Raw genomic sequence first — 16101 nt, forward strand, 5'->3', positions numbered from 1 at the left:
TGACGCTCAGCTTGCCCTCTCTGCAGGTGGAGTATCAGTGTGATGGCTTCCTGGAAAAGAACAGAGACACCGTCTACGAGGAGCAGATCAACATCCTGAAGGCCAGCCAGGTACGAACCAGAACCAGGACTTTCTTCCTGTGAGATCAGAGACTCCAGCTCCGCGTCATCTGTTTAAGCTGCACATTTTGCACATTTTTGTAATTTGTGATGACAAATGATCATTTTGTCCTTCCTGCTGGTTTATTTGACCTTTATCTGGGTTTGTTAGTGTAGCAGGAATTCAATTTGCTTGTTTCTGATGAACTGGTGAACCTGAATCTTAAGATTATGCATGTCACATTTCTTTGACCTCCTTTTCTTTTTCTTTTTTTTTCTTCCCCTCAGTTTCAGCTCGTCGCCGACCTGTTTAGTGACAAAGACGACGTGACCCCTGCAAAGTCTGCCAGAGTGAATGTCCGAGCGCTGAAGACGGTTCCCAAAGCTCCGAACAAAGAGCACAGGAAGACGGTGGGGCATCAGGTGAGCTCTGCAGGACTTTCAGGAGCATTGTGGTGCTTCCTGCTGCTGTTCTCACACATTTCTGTGTTTTTAGTTCCGGACGTCTCTGCATCTGCTCATGGACACCCTGAATGCTACGACTCCTCACTACGTGCGCTGCATCAAACCCAACGACTTCAAAGAGGCCTTCTCGTGAGTCAGCTCGTCTCGTTTTCTATTTGAATCAAAGGAAGTGATCTGAGGTTGTACACGCTGAGTCAGTTCAAAATGCTGACGAGTTCATTGTGGCGCAGCCCAACAGGACGAGCAGGTCTGATATCACAGAGGTCATGACGAACAGGTTCTGCATGGGCGTGAGAACATCGACCTGCTCAAACAGGATCCACTTCCAACTAAATTCTTATTTATTCAAGCAAAAAAAAAACAAACCCAAAAAACAGCCTGAACCAAACCAGTAGCCAAACTGCTCCTCTCTCTCCAAACGCAGCGAGCCGCATTCTTCCACAACAGCTCACTTCAAAAATAAATGTTTCACTAACGGCCGTCACAGCGAGCAGCGCCGCAGAATGTTTACACCAAAGGGATTCCCCCTAAAGCACGTTTTCCTACAAGTCACAAACACACCAGGAACAACACGTGTGCCTCACAATAAACATGCAAATTTACTTAAAAGATGTCCATCAGTTCAAATTAATTCGCAAACTTAATGCTGCATAGTTTACATCAAAAGATTCTTATTATTGTTACTAGAAGTAGTAGTAATAGTAGATGATGAAGAAGTAGTAGCAGTCTGTTAATCCTCTCCACTTAATCTTAAAATAGGTTCTTCTGTGCACTGTGCCGATGTTGGTTTATATTTGAGTAATGACAGGATTCATTTTTAGGATTCAGACCGACTACAAACAGCCGTGTTATTATTATTTTTCTGAAAACAATCACATTTCTGTGAACATTTTCAGCTAAGTTCAGTTGTCAGCTGTCATCGTGTTTGTGTCTGCTGATGCTGCTCAGCACAAACCGCTCTGTGTCAGCGCGGGGAAATTAAATAAAGCGCCTCAGTCACATGTCTGACTCCCACTCGGCTCTCAGCTGACCAACTCACTCAGTCTGCTGTGAGCTGACTCTGCTGCCGTCCCGATGAAGAGGATGAGGTGAGAGGAAGAGTTTGGGCTGCGGGACTTAAAATCGTTCTGTTTTGGGGGGGTTGACGCGTTTCTTGTTTTGCAGGTTTGACTCGCGGCGAGCGGTGCAGCAACTCAGAGCCTGTGGAGTCCTGGAGACGATCCGGATCAGCGCGGCCGGGTATCCGTCCAGGTGAGTCCAGCTCAGCTGTCATTCAATCATGTGACCCCTCACCTGGTTTAAGTTTCATGGTCAGAGCGGTAGGAAAATCCAGCAGCTCTCTGCTTGTCTGTCTGCTCCATTTCCTCGAGGCCTGAGGAGAAGTCTGTGCCGCCATAATGATCTGAAATCTAATAACCAGTCATGCGAACGAGAAACAGAACTCTTGTTTTTGACAGTTTAACCAACACGACGTGAAGTGAAATCACAGTTCACAGAACTGATGCCCGCATGTGTCGTGTGTCGCTCCTCCAGGTGGACGTACCCAGATTTCTTCAACAGGTATCGAGTCCTGATGAAGAAATCAGACATGACGACAGCAGACAAGAAGCTGGTGTGTAAAAACCTGCTGGAGACGCTGATCAAGGTGGGAAACACATTACTTCTACCTAAATAAAAATGAGCCTGTAAGTTTAAATATAACATAAACTTTCTGTTTCAACGCTTGATAATTTGTTGTTTGTAAAGCTTTTATTCACATTTTGCACACCAAATTTTTAGGTCAACTTTAACGAAAATGTCATTAAACTTGTCTGCATTTCATGTAGAGGGATTCTTTCGTGTGTGCTTCCACATGTCTCACACATTTATTTATTTGGTAATTACTTTAATCGGCCTCACCCTCGTTTAAATCCGTCTTTCAGGAGCCTGACATGTTCCAGTTTGGAAAGACAAAGATCTTCTTCCGAGCGGGTCAGGTTGCGTACTTGGAGAAGCTCCGGACTGACAGGTTCCGCTCGGCCTGCATCAAGATCCAGAAGACGGTTCGAGGCTGGTTGCAGAGGATCCGATACCGCAAGATCCGCAAGATGGCCGTCACTCTGCAGAGATACGGCCGAGGATACATGGCCCGCAGGTGAGCCCACACCAGGAACTCTGTGAGTGATTCAGTGAAGAGGCTAGAAAATGAGCTAAACTTCAATCAGCCGATATAATTAATGATCATCCAGAATTAAACTGTTTTAATTTACTGTGTAAAGATCAAATTAATCCATGCTTCTTTATTTTCAAGTTCTTTGTGTCAGCCAATCAGAAATTGAAACTTCACCGCCGCCATGTTTAAGGTCACATTGCAGCGAATCATGTAGTGATGTTAATGAATGTTCGTCCTGCAGGTACGCTGACTTCCTGCGTCAGACACGAGCGGCCATCATCTGTCAGAAGCAGTGCCGCATGGTGAGAGAGAGACGCGAGTTTCTGAGAGTGAGACGCGCAGTGGTCACCATCCAGGCGTACGCCAAAGGGATGTTCACCCGCAGGATTTACCAAGAGGTACAGCCGCCATCACTGCTCGGTGTTAGCAGCGACAAAACTGCAGTGTTAAAAAAAAAAAGCAAATAAACAAGCACAGAGACAGAAATCTGCATAAAATAAAAACAGCTTCATTAAACACTGAGTCTAACTTTACTGAAGTTTTCATGAAGCCGTGAGCAGAAATATGAAAATCTGCTCTTACAAACATGGATGTTAAGTGTTAAACATGCAGCTTTTAAGTGCCTCATGAAGCAGCTGTGGATGAAAGAGAAGTTCCTCTTTACAGGAAACCCCTGAATGGAGCTGGGACATGTGTTCATAAATTTCTGTGTTTGTTATGTAATCGTTGGACTTTCTGTCCCGTTCTTTACTCTGTATGAACTTCGAGTCTTAAAGCCGATTCTTTGGGAAGAAGCGGCTCAGTTTTTGATGTCTCATTAAACTGGAAACAAAGTTAAAGGAGGAATCAGAATCAGAATACTTTATTGATCCCTGGGGGAAATTATTTTTTGTTACAGTGCTCCATTTTAAACCAACATTAAGACAAGACAGACAATACGCTAACTAAGAATGTGGTCAGGCGGACGCTCTGAGTGAATGGATTTGTGTGTCTGTGCGTGCTGTTAGTCCTCCAACCATCTCCTACATCTGCTTCTACAGTTCCTGCTGCATCACAAGGCGATGATCATCCAGAAGAATGTACGCGGCTGGATGCAGAGGAAGCAGTTTAGACGAGCACGCAACGCCGCCATCACCATCCAGTGCGCCTTCAGACGCATGCACGCCAAACGGCAGCTGAAGCAGCTGAAGATCGAAGCTCGCTCTGCCGAGCACCTGAAGAAGCTCAACACGGGCATGGAGAACAAGATCGTTCAGCTGCAGAGGAAAATGGACGACCAGGTACGCCACCAAGCGTGTTTTTATTCTGAAGCTAGTCTGTTAATTACACACAATAAAACATGCCGAGTTGTATTAAAATGGAGGTCGTCCTATTTGATAATATTCAGTCTTCTAAAGGTTTAGCTGAGCAGCAGCTTCAGGAGTTGGTGTCCACGCTGCTTCTGTAATAATGTGAACATGGGGTGCATAAAGGTCATTTTAGTTTAGGTCGTCGGAGTGAAGAGATGGTAGATAAACAGAAATGTGTATTGATGATACAAAAGTGGGTTTTTATAAGACTTTGAACTGTCCCACCCAACACCAGCTTCCTCTAAGATCTGTTAAGTGTCTTCAGTGGACAGTATATCAGAGTACACCACATCTCCCCCTAGTGACAAGCAAGTGTAGGTGCAAGTTCACAAACTGCACCTGTTTAATTAAACCTATAGATCAGAGTCGATCTGTGACGTTATGTTTACGTGACTACACACAGACAGCGTTTCTCCAAACAACTCGAACATAATGTTTCCACTCATGTCCTCTCCTGTGCAGTGATACTGCTTTAAAATGCTTTTTACTTTTATTTTTTTTGTCTGTGAACAGTCATGCGGACTAATGTCAGATGCTCTGAATCATGTTTTAAAACTATGCAAAAAGATGAGCAGAAGTAGATTCACATGATTCCAGTGAAGTTATTTTGGGTAAAGAGCTTATTAAATAATTTAATCTAAAATCAGCACACAGGAGAAAAGTCTGTTAAATACAATTATTTTTCTTTTTCTACTATAATCCTTTAATAATCATCACGTGTGAGCTCCTGTGTGCAGCGAACATGTTGATGAATAGGATATAACGATCCAGGTCTAAGTCGTTGATTAGCAACAATAAATATGAGTTATGATGAAGTATTGGACCAGTGCACATTACTTTGTAACAAAGGCTGTGATGTACATGATAACCTCACTGCTGCTTCACCTGCTTCAGTCCAAAGAGCTCCGCACTCAGAACGAGCAGCTACAGACGGTAAACACCTCGCTGGGCTCAGAAGTGAACAAGCTGCAGAAGCAGCTGGAGCTGCTGCGCAGTGAGCAGGAGGACGGAGGCCAGGTGAGGTCGCTGGAGGAAGAGCTGGAGCACTTGAGGAAGGAGCTGGAGGAGGCGCATGCCCTGAGGAACAAGATGGAGGAGGAGCATATCAACGAGAAGATGGACCTCACACAGGTGGGCGAGGGAGACAGACCGACAGACACAGCACACGTCCTGTCAGGCTATTTTCAATTCAATTCAATTCAGTTTTATTTATATAGCGCCAAATCACAACATAAGTCGCCTCAAGGCGCTTCATAGATACAGAGAAAAACCCAACAATCATATGACCCCCTATGAGCAAGCACTTTGGCAACAGTGGGAAGGAAAAACTCCCTTTTAACAGGAAGAAACCTCCGGCAGAACCAGGCTCAGGGAGGGGCGGCCATCTGCTGCGACCGGTTGGGGTGAGAGAAGGAAGACAGGATAAAAGACATGCTGTGGAAGAGAGACAGAGATTAATAACAGATATGATTCAATGCAGAGAGGTCTATTAATACATAGTGAGTGAGAAAGGTGACTGGAAAGGAAAAACTCAATGCATCATGGGAATCCCCCGGCAGCCTACGTCTATTGCAGCATAACTAAGGGAGGATTCAGGGTCACCTGGTCCAGCCCTAACTATATGCTTTAGCAAAAAGGAAAGTTTTAAGCCTAATCTTAAAAGTAGAGATAGTGTCTGTCTCCCGAATCCAAACTGGAAGCTGGTTCCACAGAAGAGGGGCCTGAAAACTGAAGGCTCTGCCTCCCATTCTACTTTTAAATACTCTAGGAACAACAAGTAGGCCTGCAGAGCAAGAGCGAAGTGCTCTAATAGGGTGATATGGTACTACAAGGCCATTAAGATAAGATGGGGCCTGATTATTTAAGACCTTGTATGTGAGGAGCAGGATTTTGAATTCAGAGGCTTTGCTGCAGTAAAAGTGCTCATACTGCACAGTAAAAATACTCTCATCAAGAAAATGTCCTGCAGTGAAAGTCAAATTATATGAATATGATCAGAAAATATTACTTCGAGTATTAAAAGTAAAAGTATTCACTGCAGAAAAGTTTCCTCGGTGGGATTTCAGTGTGCTCGCTGTTCCAGCTTTGACTCATCAGAGGTGTTTAAACTGATTCAGTGTTACTGTTGTAAAACCGGCACACAGCGACGTGTGTGTGTGTGTGTGTGTGTGTGTGTGTGTGTGTGTGTGTGTGTGTGTGTGTGTGTGTGTGTGTGTGTGTGTGTGTGTGTGTGTGTGTGTGTGTGTGTGTGTGTGTGTGTGTGTGTGTGTGTGTGTGTGTGTGTTTCAGAGGGTGGATGAGCTGGAGAGAGAAAACTCCCTGCTGAAGAGCGAGAAGGAGGAAATGAACCGACGCATCCTGCAGCACTCAAAGAGCACAGAAGGTAGGTTACCTGGAAAACACACCTGGATTAAGATGTGTGCGAGCATACGTGCAAGCGACACACTCACACAAGAGTCTCTCTGTCTGCAACAGGAAACACGAGTCAGACCGAGTGAGTCACTTTTCCTCTGTGACTGTCTTTAAGCTGAGAACAATGATTTATTGATGCCTTCCTGCAGGCTTGCTTCTCAGTGGCCAATGGAAACAGGAAGTAGGAACGAAGGTGAATTCAGTCAGAAAGTCCGACTGGAAGCAGAATAAAATCGAAAAGTTTCAGAGACTAAAAGATGACTATAACACACACACACACACACAACTTGCCTTGTAAGTCTTAGTGAGGACATCTAATTGACAAAAATTCTTTCCCTAACCATCAAAAAATGAATGACTAACCCAGGTTATGGTTAGCCTAAACTTAACTGTAACCCTGAGACTAAAACCACATTTTGAGTCTCAAAAATGCCCGACACGACAAGTATAGTAACAGTCAAATTTTTGGTCCTCACAAAGATGTATAATTACACACACACACACACGGACGGACACACACACACACACACACACACACACACACACACACACACACACACACACACACACACACACACACACACACACACACACACTTCAATCAAACAGTCTTCACAGTTTATTTCCATTCGTACTTTCACTAAATGAGTTCTTTCAGCCTGGTGGCAGCGAGCAGTGCAGGAAAAACAAACCAGACTGGAGACGCATCAAATTTATTTACTTAGTTATTTAGTTTTGTTTGTTTTTATCCAAGTGGAGCGATTACTGCTGAAACCACAGGAAGCTCTACAGCTCAGCGTGTTCTCGTGATGGACCTGCTGTGTCCTGGTGATGGACTTTTCCTTCCTGGTTTTAAATGGAAAGTGTTTAAGTGCATCTTCTTATGGAGCATTTATAGAACTTAAAGCAAGCACAATTAGAACATTCAGTTACAGTTCAGAGCTTTATCATCGACGTGAATTTAGCACCTTCATGTTTGGGAACTTTTTTTTAGCTTCTTTTGAAGTGAAGCAGGCTGTGAAGAGTTTACAGCTTTACTCACTGAAAGCTGCCGTTCATTGATGGATGTGTGTGTGTTTCAGAGGAAGTGAGCAGTGTGTCTCTGCAGTCGGAGCTGGATAAGGAGAGGGAGCGCTACCAGAACCTCCTCAAAGAGTTCTCCAGGCTGGAGCAGAGATATGACAACCTGAAGGAGGAGATGTCGCTCAACAAGGTGACCTCCTGACCTCAGAGAGACGTCATCACAAACACACTCACACACTGACGTTTATATTTGGAGGGCAACAATGAACTCCAGGTCATGGTGCAGTCCTTTAGTCATTCTCTGGTTTAGAGTTCTGAATTAGGAGAAGTGAAAATATCTTTTTCTTTCTTTCAAACAAAAAAAAGGCTGATATTTCACAGTTCTTCCGAGTGTGTTTGAAGCAGAGAGCTGGATGTTGTTCAGTTCGGTGCTCACATCTGTGGAGATCTAACTGATCATATTCAGTTTTTGTTTCATTCAGAAAAATATCCTGGGACCTAAAGGCTTCATGAGAACACTCTAATAACACCATTATGAAAAGAAAAAATATTTTGTTAAGTAAAAGTGTTAAATTGCAATGAGAACACTGTAAGGTTGATCCCTGCACAGATGTAGTGGATAAACGAATCAAGGTGTCCTTTGCAGTCTGATCTTATCAGTAAGAAAACTGTTAGTACCAGAAGGATGAAGGCATCGGGAAAGGTTAGAGTTGAAACAGACTTAAAAACCTACAGCTCTACGACACAATCGTCACAGCATCTGAACTCAGATGTTCTCAGAATTTTTATATCTGAGAACTTCTGAAGTTTTCTAAAAGTTTATGGTTTATTCTAGTTTTTCTTCCTAGACCTTCAGTCTATATTTTCCCCTTTTATATCAGCGACTTTAGTACATCTGTGGTGACTTTCTTCCTCCTGTCATCCTGCAGTTCCAGCCTGGCCACACGAGGAATCCGTCCAATCAGAGCAGCCTGGAGTCGGACTCTAATTACCCGTCTGTCTCCACCTCAGAGATTGGAGACACCGAGGACTCCATTCAGCTGGTGGACGTGAGTCAGTTTGTACTTTGTCTGCACAGAGCAGGCATCAGATCACACAAGTAAAGAGCCAGAGAAGGAAAAATAGAGGGCGTTCAACACCGTGACGTTTAACTAACAGGATTTAAATCAGTAATGATGTGGGTGAAGTGTGATTATAGATTCTCCAGAAGTGCATGCAAGTTTGTTCAAACGTGTTGCTGCAGGATATCCAGTTATTCTTTTAAGCTGATGTGATCTGAATGAAAGAAAAACATTGGTTTTAAATCTGAGTCACTTCATGAGGAGTACAATTGGATGATTCAGTGTTCAGAGATGTGTGTTAAATGCTAGCTCTGATCATGCTGGTCTGCAGGAGATGGGGATAGACAAGGCCGCTATGGATATTAGTCTATTCATGAAGCTGCAGAAGAGAGTCCGAGAGCTGGAGCAGGAGAGGAAGAAACTGCAGCTCACAGTGGAGAAGATGGAGGAGCTGGCCAAGCGAAAGGTGACTGAGCAAGGATTTATCAGAGGGGCTCGGCTGTTTCCTCTGAGTTTTTATCTGCAGGAAATGAATCAGGTTCTGATATTTTTCTTTGTGCTTCCTTCATTTTAGGGCTCTCAGTCAAGGCCCTCCACTTCTGAGCAGGAGACGGCTGATCTGGCCTACAATAATCTCAAGGTACAAAACTGAAACCATTTCATGGCATCAGGACTTCTTCTCTGTCCTTTCAGATGAAGCTAGTGTGTAACAAATCAACATCTAAAACTTAAACGGTGAACTTTGTGTCTCTGCAGAGGCAAGAGCTGGAATCAGAGAACAAGAAACTGAAGAACGACTTGAATGAGCTGAGGAAGACGGTCGCTGAGCGAGCCTCACAGAACAGCTCATCCAATGAGCTACAGGACAGCTACAACCTGCTGCTGAGCCAGCTTAAATCAGCCAATGAGGAGTTGGATGCTCGCAAGGAGGAAGTCCTCATCCTCAGGACGCAGATTGTGAGCGCGGCCCAGCTGCAGGAGAAGAACGAGAATATCCTGAGCCTGAACACAACGGTATCGCATTAACAAAGTTCTAATCCTTATGAGGAGGCCAGATTTGTATTTGTTATTCATCATGCTACCCCACACACTATAGGTGGAGCAAAGCTTCACGTGTTCTCTCTGGTAAAACACATTATCAGTGTAGAAGCTCAGCTTTGTGTTGGCAGCGTGTCTGCATGTCTAGAAAAGTGAAATAAGCTTTGGCTGCGAGGTCAGTTTAAGCATTTTAAAAGGCAGCCAAGACAATTTCTTTCTGTGGTGTTTCTGTTTGTGATTACAGCTCTCATACACGGTCATCTCTTGTCAAAGAATACGATTTTTGTGACAGAAGGTTCTTTTAAAGGAAACTATCATTATCTTTATTATTACTATTACAACAAAGACAAACCTTGTGGTTTGCCCTTAGGTAGTAATAGAAGAGGATTTTCAGCTTCACAGAGGTGGAAATCTGCTTATTTCCTCCTTGTTCAAAAGTAATGAGGTCACTGCAAAGTGATGCAATATTGAATCATTTGATATTTAACTCATATTGCACAGCGGTGTACTCACTGCCACTGTTCGACCTACTTCCACATACAGACATGAGTATAAACAGGCTTTGCGGCCTCAAGGTTCGATGGGAAGCGCTGTCCAGCCCGATTCCAACAGAAAATGGAGTTTCAGCTCAAAGGGGGGATTTTAAGACTTTTATTTATGAAGTGAGGTTATGTTATAATATTACCGATAATTAGGCTCAGTAACAGTTGGCTCAGTGATTGAAAATGTGAGAGAACACTTCCCACGAGGTTGCAGCAACGGGCTGGATTCTGCTTTAGACATTTTTCTTGATGAAGTCTTTCACCTGCTGCCACTGCTTTCAGATGAACGCAGTCTGCAGTGCAGTGGATGAGTCAGAGGGCTGAGGATGTATATGAATTTATCGTGTTCATGTGTCAACTGTCTGTGTGTTAGAGTGATATTAAAATGAGGTCAGTGAGCTGTTGTTTGGTGATGTGACATGCTCTTTCTGTGTCTGAGCAGGAAACTGATTCTACTCCTGTGGTGAACAACAGCAAAGAGCCTGTGGACAAAGAGGAGGCGCTCAAAGCTTACCATGGACTGTGTGAGTCCAAAAAGTAAGTGACTAAAGAACCGAAACCAGCCAGCTTTACCACAGTGAGGTATTTGGGCAGAAGAGATCCTCCATACAGGTCACGTCAGCTGATCTCCTCTTTAGTTGTTGACACAAAAGGCTTTGAATGCACTCTTTGTACTTTGCTCTGGCTGTTCTCAAGTATTTGATTAAAAAATCCTTCTTTTCTTCTCTAATGAATGATCCTGCTAATTGAAACTTTCTGAGACTTTAAATCAGATTTCAGAGCGACAGATTGCCGGACACGAGGACTGTCTGTCGCAGACTTCGTGTCATTCACTTCTGTCAGCTGCGCTGAAGCTTCAACAGATCACATTTCTGTTTCCTTCACACATTTTCAGTCTCTACTCATTTTTAATGTCCAGTTTGAGAGTCTCACAAGACTTTGAGGCTTTTCCCAAACCTACATAACGATCAGCGGGTAGCTCCTTACCTCTGAACACAGAAACAAAACCACAAAACAGAAACAAACAAAAGAAGACAACAAACAAAATAACCAACAGCTGGTTTAAATTCGGCTCCTTCTGCACATCTGGGCCACATCCAGCTCCCCTGCTGTCTCTAGAAGGACGGTTGTTCTGACAACTTGAAATTTCACAAACTCCGAGAAAACAAAACTGATCTGACTTCATGTCGAGCATGATCACTGCTGATCTGAGCTCTTCTATGGAAGTTGGTTCCATTGAAGAGGAAAACTGTTAAATACTCTAGCAACAACAAGTAAGCCTGCAGTGTGAGAGCGAGGTGCTCTAATGGTACTACAAGGTCATTAAGATAAGATGGGGCCTGATTATTTAAAACCTTGTATGTGAGCAATATTGAGTTTTGGATTAAACAGGGAGCCAATGAGGGGAAGCCAATATAGGAGAAATGTAGCTTCAGAAGACATCATAGACACTCCTGAACCAGCACCGTCTCACTGCACTTCATCTCGCTTAGTCACATCAAATCTGTTCAGTTGTTTCTAGAAATGAATTTCCCCATTTTTGATTTCAGTCTTTGGTCTGATATCTCCTCGTGTGCACGTGTTACATTTTCAAAGTGCAAAAAAACCCCAAAATCAGTCCCACAGAAGTGATTGTGATTTGGGTTAAAATAAAACACCTTTGTGCCGTTCCTTTTTCATAGGACCCACCAAAACACAGGGCTGTGATCATCACAAATAACGAGTGTAGCTCTAACAGTGTTTTAGTGGCAGCAGCTGAAGTTGTGGTTTTTCTCTTGTTTATGTAGCGACTAACCTTTCTGCTGCTCTCCCTCCTCTCTGTTCGCTGCGTTGCTCCTCACATGCTGCTTTTATCTGCTTCTCTGTGTCCTCTGCCTGCTGCTGCTGGACACCAGTAACCATCAGGACTGGTGTTACCTGAATGAAGATGGAGAGCTGGGCTTGGCTTACCAGGGCCTCAAACAAGTGGCCAGGTTTCTGTTTGCTCATTTCCTCTGCTTCCTTTCATTTCAAAAAAATCATCTCTGTAATGTTCTGGACCTCAGTCTGTTCGTGAAGGGCCGCTTCTACACCCAGTGTGTGAAATATGAGGATGCTCTCAGCTCCTAAGTAAAATCCGCCATGTGAACTCAATCTGGATTTGAAGTTTGTTTATGAGCCCAGAAAGCAGCTGTGATGGTTCAGCTTAAGGTGACGATTATCCTCAATATTCTCTTTATATGTTTGAGAGTTGCTGATGAATCGTATGCAGTTTAATATTTATGCAGCCTGAAGAAGAGGACACCATTAATTTAAAATACACAAACATCAGTATTAACTCAGTGAGTCACACATTCACGTGTCAGTGCTGACTCAGCAACTTTTAGAGCAAAAATCATAAAATTATTACTTCTAAAATAAAACAAACAAAGTAAACCTTCATCATGAACCTTCAGTGTGATGTTACTTCATGGGAAGGTTAATGAAAATGTGTCTTAGCCCTCAGAGGATGTTTCACACATTGGCTGTATCACCACTGATCTGTCTGTGTGGTGTTTTGCTGTGTTTTTGTTTGTTTTTTTGTTTGTTTTGGTGTTTTGTTGTTTTCGGTGTCTGTCAGTAACACTCTGGTCCTCCCGGTCCTGCCAGGCTGCTGGAGGCTCAGCTGCAGACTCAGTCCAGGCAGCACAAAGACGAGCTGGAGGCCCTTCACACTCAGATCGAGCTGCTGAAGGGTGACATCGAGGATAAGCAGGAAAAGCTCAGCTACATGATGTCTCTGTCTCCAGAGGCTCAGGTGGAGTACAGCATCCAGCAGGAGATCACGCGGCTCACCAATGACAACCTGGTGAGCAATACTGCAGCAGCCGCTGCTGCCGGACTCCCTTCCTGATTCCTGTTTTCTGTTTTCCGTTTTCTGACGCTGCTCTGTGTCTTCCTGCAGGATCTCAAAGAGCTGGTGGAGAAGCTGGAGAAGAACGAGAGGAAGCTGAAGAAGCAGCTCAAGATCTACATGAAGAAGGTCCAGGAGCTGGAAGGTAACAGGAGAACAGGAAGCTGCTCTGTAGAGCTGCACCTGATGGTCAGAGGCTAAGTGTGTGTGTGTGTGTCCATGTGTCTGTTTTTCAGCTGCTCAAGCAGCAGCTCAGAGCAGCAGGTCCAAACCTGAGCTGATACGCCAGGTGACCGTCCAGAGGAAGGAGAAGGACTTTGAGGGGATGCTGGAGTACAACAAGGAGAACGAGACGCTGCTGGTCAAGACCCTGATCAATGGTAAGAACATCGCCCCAGCTTCATGTGGTTGTTCTATCTTACATGAGGTTTCATATTGTGGGTGAGGTATTCCCATCCACCTCAGACTGCGTTTGTTCAAACCGCATGCTGGATAAGATTTCTCCCACAGCTTTCAGAAGTTAGAACGGAAGCTCTGAACAAATATTCTAACTTAAATATTTATTAAATCGGGCATTTGGTAGTTAGAAAAAGCAACACAAGAAGCTGTCTGGTTTCCAGCTGTTTCTGTAGCTCCCCAACGTCCCTCACAGTGACGGCTTTACTGTCACTAAAGTTGAGCTGGAGGTGAAGTTGAAAATATGTGATGACAAGACGAACAGCAGGATGCATGTCCTCAGGATAATAAAACCAGAGTTGTTTCACCCATTGCATGTGATTTCAGACATCCGCCCCAACAACGTGTCTGGTACGGTGCCCTGTCTGCCAGCTTACATCCTCTTCATGTGCATCCGCCACGCTGACTACATCAATGATGACCAGAAGGTGGAGTCTCTGCTTACCTCCACCATCAACGCAATCAAGAAGGTCCTCAAGGTTGGTGCTACTGCACACACAGCCCACCTGTCTGATTCCACACACAGGTTCTTTTATTTTGAAAGTCCTTTTATTCATTCTGCAGAAGAACAACGATGACTTTGAGATGACATCCTTCTGGTTGGCCAACACCAGCCGACTGCTTCACTGTCTGAAGCAATACAGCGGTGAGGAGGTGAGGACCTGATCGATATCTGTAATGAATGAGCAGACAGAAGCAGCGATTAACCACTCTCACATCCTGACATCTTCTTCATCAGGCATTTATGACACAGAACACGTCCAAACAGAACGAGCACTGTCTGAAGAACTTTGACCTGGCTGAGTACAGGCAGGTGTTGAGCGATCTCTCCATCCAGATCTACCAGCAACTCATCAAAGTGGCAGAAGGCATCATTCAACCCATGATCGGTGAGTTTGCCTGAAACACCAAAAAGGAGAATTTTATGGTTTGATGCATTTAATTGCAAGATGCATAAATGCACATGATGCATTGGTTATATTTTGCTTAAAGAAATATTTATGTGGTTTTCTAATTGGTGCCTCTCGTTCAGCTTGGTGTGTTATTTCAGCATAGTTAAAAATAAAGAGCTCGGGACCTTATAGAAAACTTTGCAAAGCTCCTCTCTTGCTGGATGGTCAAATGTCCTGGACAATATGAGTTGCATTCATCAGTCAGATTTCTAGAAGGATAAATATCCAGCCAGTAGAAAGAGATTAGAAACTGTTCGAGATATGGCCTTTCTCCTGTTGCAGCAGATTCATTTACAAAATTCTTGAAGAGTTATTTCACATTTTTCTACTACATGTTTGGGATGTTTAACCTGTCTGTGAGAATTTTAATCTTTAATCTGAAAACCCTGCGTTTGTTTTCTTTAAGGATGTGGAAGCTAGTAATATATTGTTTGACCTTTTTTTTCTTTCACCAGGGTTGTAAAATTGTGCACGTTTAAAAGGGAAAATTGCATTTTAATTTCTGCGTGAGTCGTTGACAAAATGAAAACATGCTGGACTTTGCTGACTGTGTGTTCAGGTGATGTAACTCTGTTCCTTGAGAAAGTCAGCTGCTTGACATACCGACAGAAGTGGGTATAGAGTCATTTGTGGGGAAAGAGGTACTTTCCTCCCGAGTCCCTTTATGAGAAACACAAACATGTTTGTGCTGAAAACAGCTGACAAAACCATCCGTTAGTGTGTTTAAACCAGATGGACAGAAGTCTGGTGGTAAATGAAAAAGAAGTGAAAATAAAGACTTCTGGAGCCAACAGGATAAAATGATGACAAGCTGTGTCATTAAGCCTCATCTCTGTTGTTAAATATGAAAAACTCAGTGACTTAACCACAACCCGAATCTGCAGACATCACTTTCAGTCTTCTAAAACATGCAGCGTGTCAGTGAGTGGCTGTCAAAGATGTTTGGCTTTCACAGATCATTGCTCTCTGTTGCAGTGACATTTTAGATATGAGCCACACTAGTAGCTGCTGTTTCATCTGCTGTCAGCCAAAACATTAATGCAAAGGTTGATAGTGCAACCAAACCGAATTCTGTCCAAGGAAACATTTCTGTGTTCTCAATTCAGAGCTGAACTACTTATTTTAACTCACTGCTGTAACCGCATCATCAAAGGAGCTGAGGGCCGCCCAAGAAGTCCTGTTACAATTATACAGAAAAATAAAATGGGGTTTACCGTCCAGCAAAACCATCATTGTGTAATGAGAGCAGCACGAAACGGAACCGAAGCATTATTTAGATGCTAAACTAAATGATAAATGCGGTCATTTGTAGTGTTTGGTCAAGTGTCATAACATGAGGAAGAAGCAGGTTATCACAACAACCCCATGGTGAAATCTTCTAGTCCCACTCTTCTCCTGTTTTGTGTTGGTTTGAGTTTTCGTTGAGTTTGTCTGTTGAACACTTGGGGAATTTTTTTCAGAAACTACGTCACTCTGAGGTAGCAGCTGACTCATTTCGTCCCCATATGAGTCATCATGTGACTTTCTGCTATTGGACTGTGCACAGTGGTTACCACAGCAACCACAGAGCTGTGGTCAGTGTGAACTTCATCGTTATTAAAGGTATTTTTATCTACCAGAAGTCTTTAAGTCGAACAGAGTAAAGGCAGGCTAAAAAAAATCCCCTCAGAGCTGCAGGAC

At 43.6% G+C, this 16101-nt stretch overlaps 1 protein-coding gene across 2 annotated transcripts in view; it reads left to right on the forward strand.

Moving 5' to 3' along the window:
- myo5b (myosin VB) overlaps positions 1-16101 on the forward strand; it is a 50116-nt gene that overhangs the window by 26696 nt on the left and 7319 nt on the right. Inside the window, exons 14-36 of one of the 2 annotated variants that reach the window (XM_086299937.1) lie at positions 27-110; positions 387-521; positions 595-692; positions 1728-1814; positions 2097-2208; positions 2486-2697; positions 2957-3113; positions 3756-3995; positions 4959-5195; positions 6354-6447; positions 7559-7689; positions 8429-8548; positions 8892-9026; positions 9135-9200; positions 9317-9574; positions 10583-10677; positions 12036-12113; positions 12769-12967; positions 13064-13157; positions 13249-13392; positions 13796-13947; positions 14033-14122; positions 14208-14358. In XM_086299937.1, the coding sequence (XP_086156063.1) occupies positions 27-110; positions 387-521; positions 595-692; positions 1728-1814; positions 2097-2208; positions 2486-2697; positions 2957-3113; positions 3756-3995; positions 4959-5195; positions 6354-6447; positions 7559-7689; positions 8429-8548; positions 8892-9026; positions 9135-9200; positions 9317-9574; positions 10583-10677; positions 12036-12113; positions 12769-12967; positions 13064-13157; positions 13249-13392; positions 13796-13947; positions 14033-14122; positions 14208-14358 (3169 nt within the window). The remainder of the gene's footprint in view (positions 1-26; positions 111-386; positions 522-594; positions 693-1727; positions 1815-2096; positions 2209-2485; positions 2698-2956; positions 3114-3755; positions 3996-4958; positions 5196-6353; positions 6448-7558; positions 7690-8428; positions 8549-8891; positions 9027-9134; positions 9201-9316; positions 9575-10582; positions 10678-12035; positions 12114-12768; positions 12968-13063; positions 13158-13248; positions 13393-13795; positions 13948-14032; positions 14123-14207; positions 14359-16101) is intronic. The other variant, XM_086299938.1, reaches the window with a different exon arrangement.

The sequence above is a fragment of the Aulonocara sp. 'chitande type north' Nkhata Bay genome, linkage group LG7 (assembly GCF_057382095.1).
Source record: "Aulonocara sp. 'chitande type north' Nkhata Bay isolate Kocher_YH1m ecotype deep benthic linkage group LG7, A_spYH_male_GT1.1, whole genome shotgun sequence".
In the NCBI taxonomy this organism is placed as follows: Eukaryota; Metazoa; Chordata; class Actinopteri; order Cichliformes; family Cichlidae; genus Aulonocara; species Aulonocara sp. 'chitande type north' Nkhata Bay.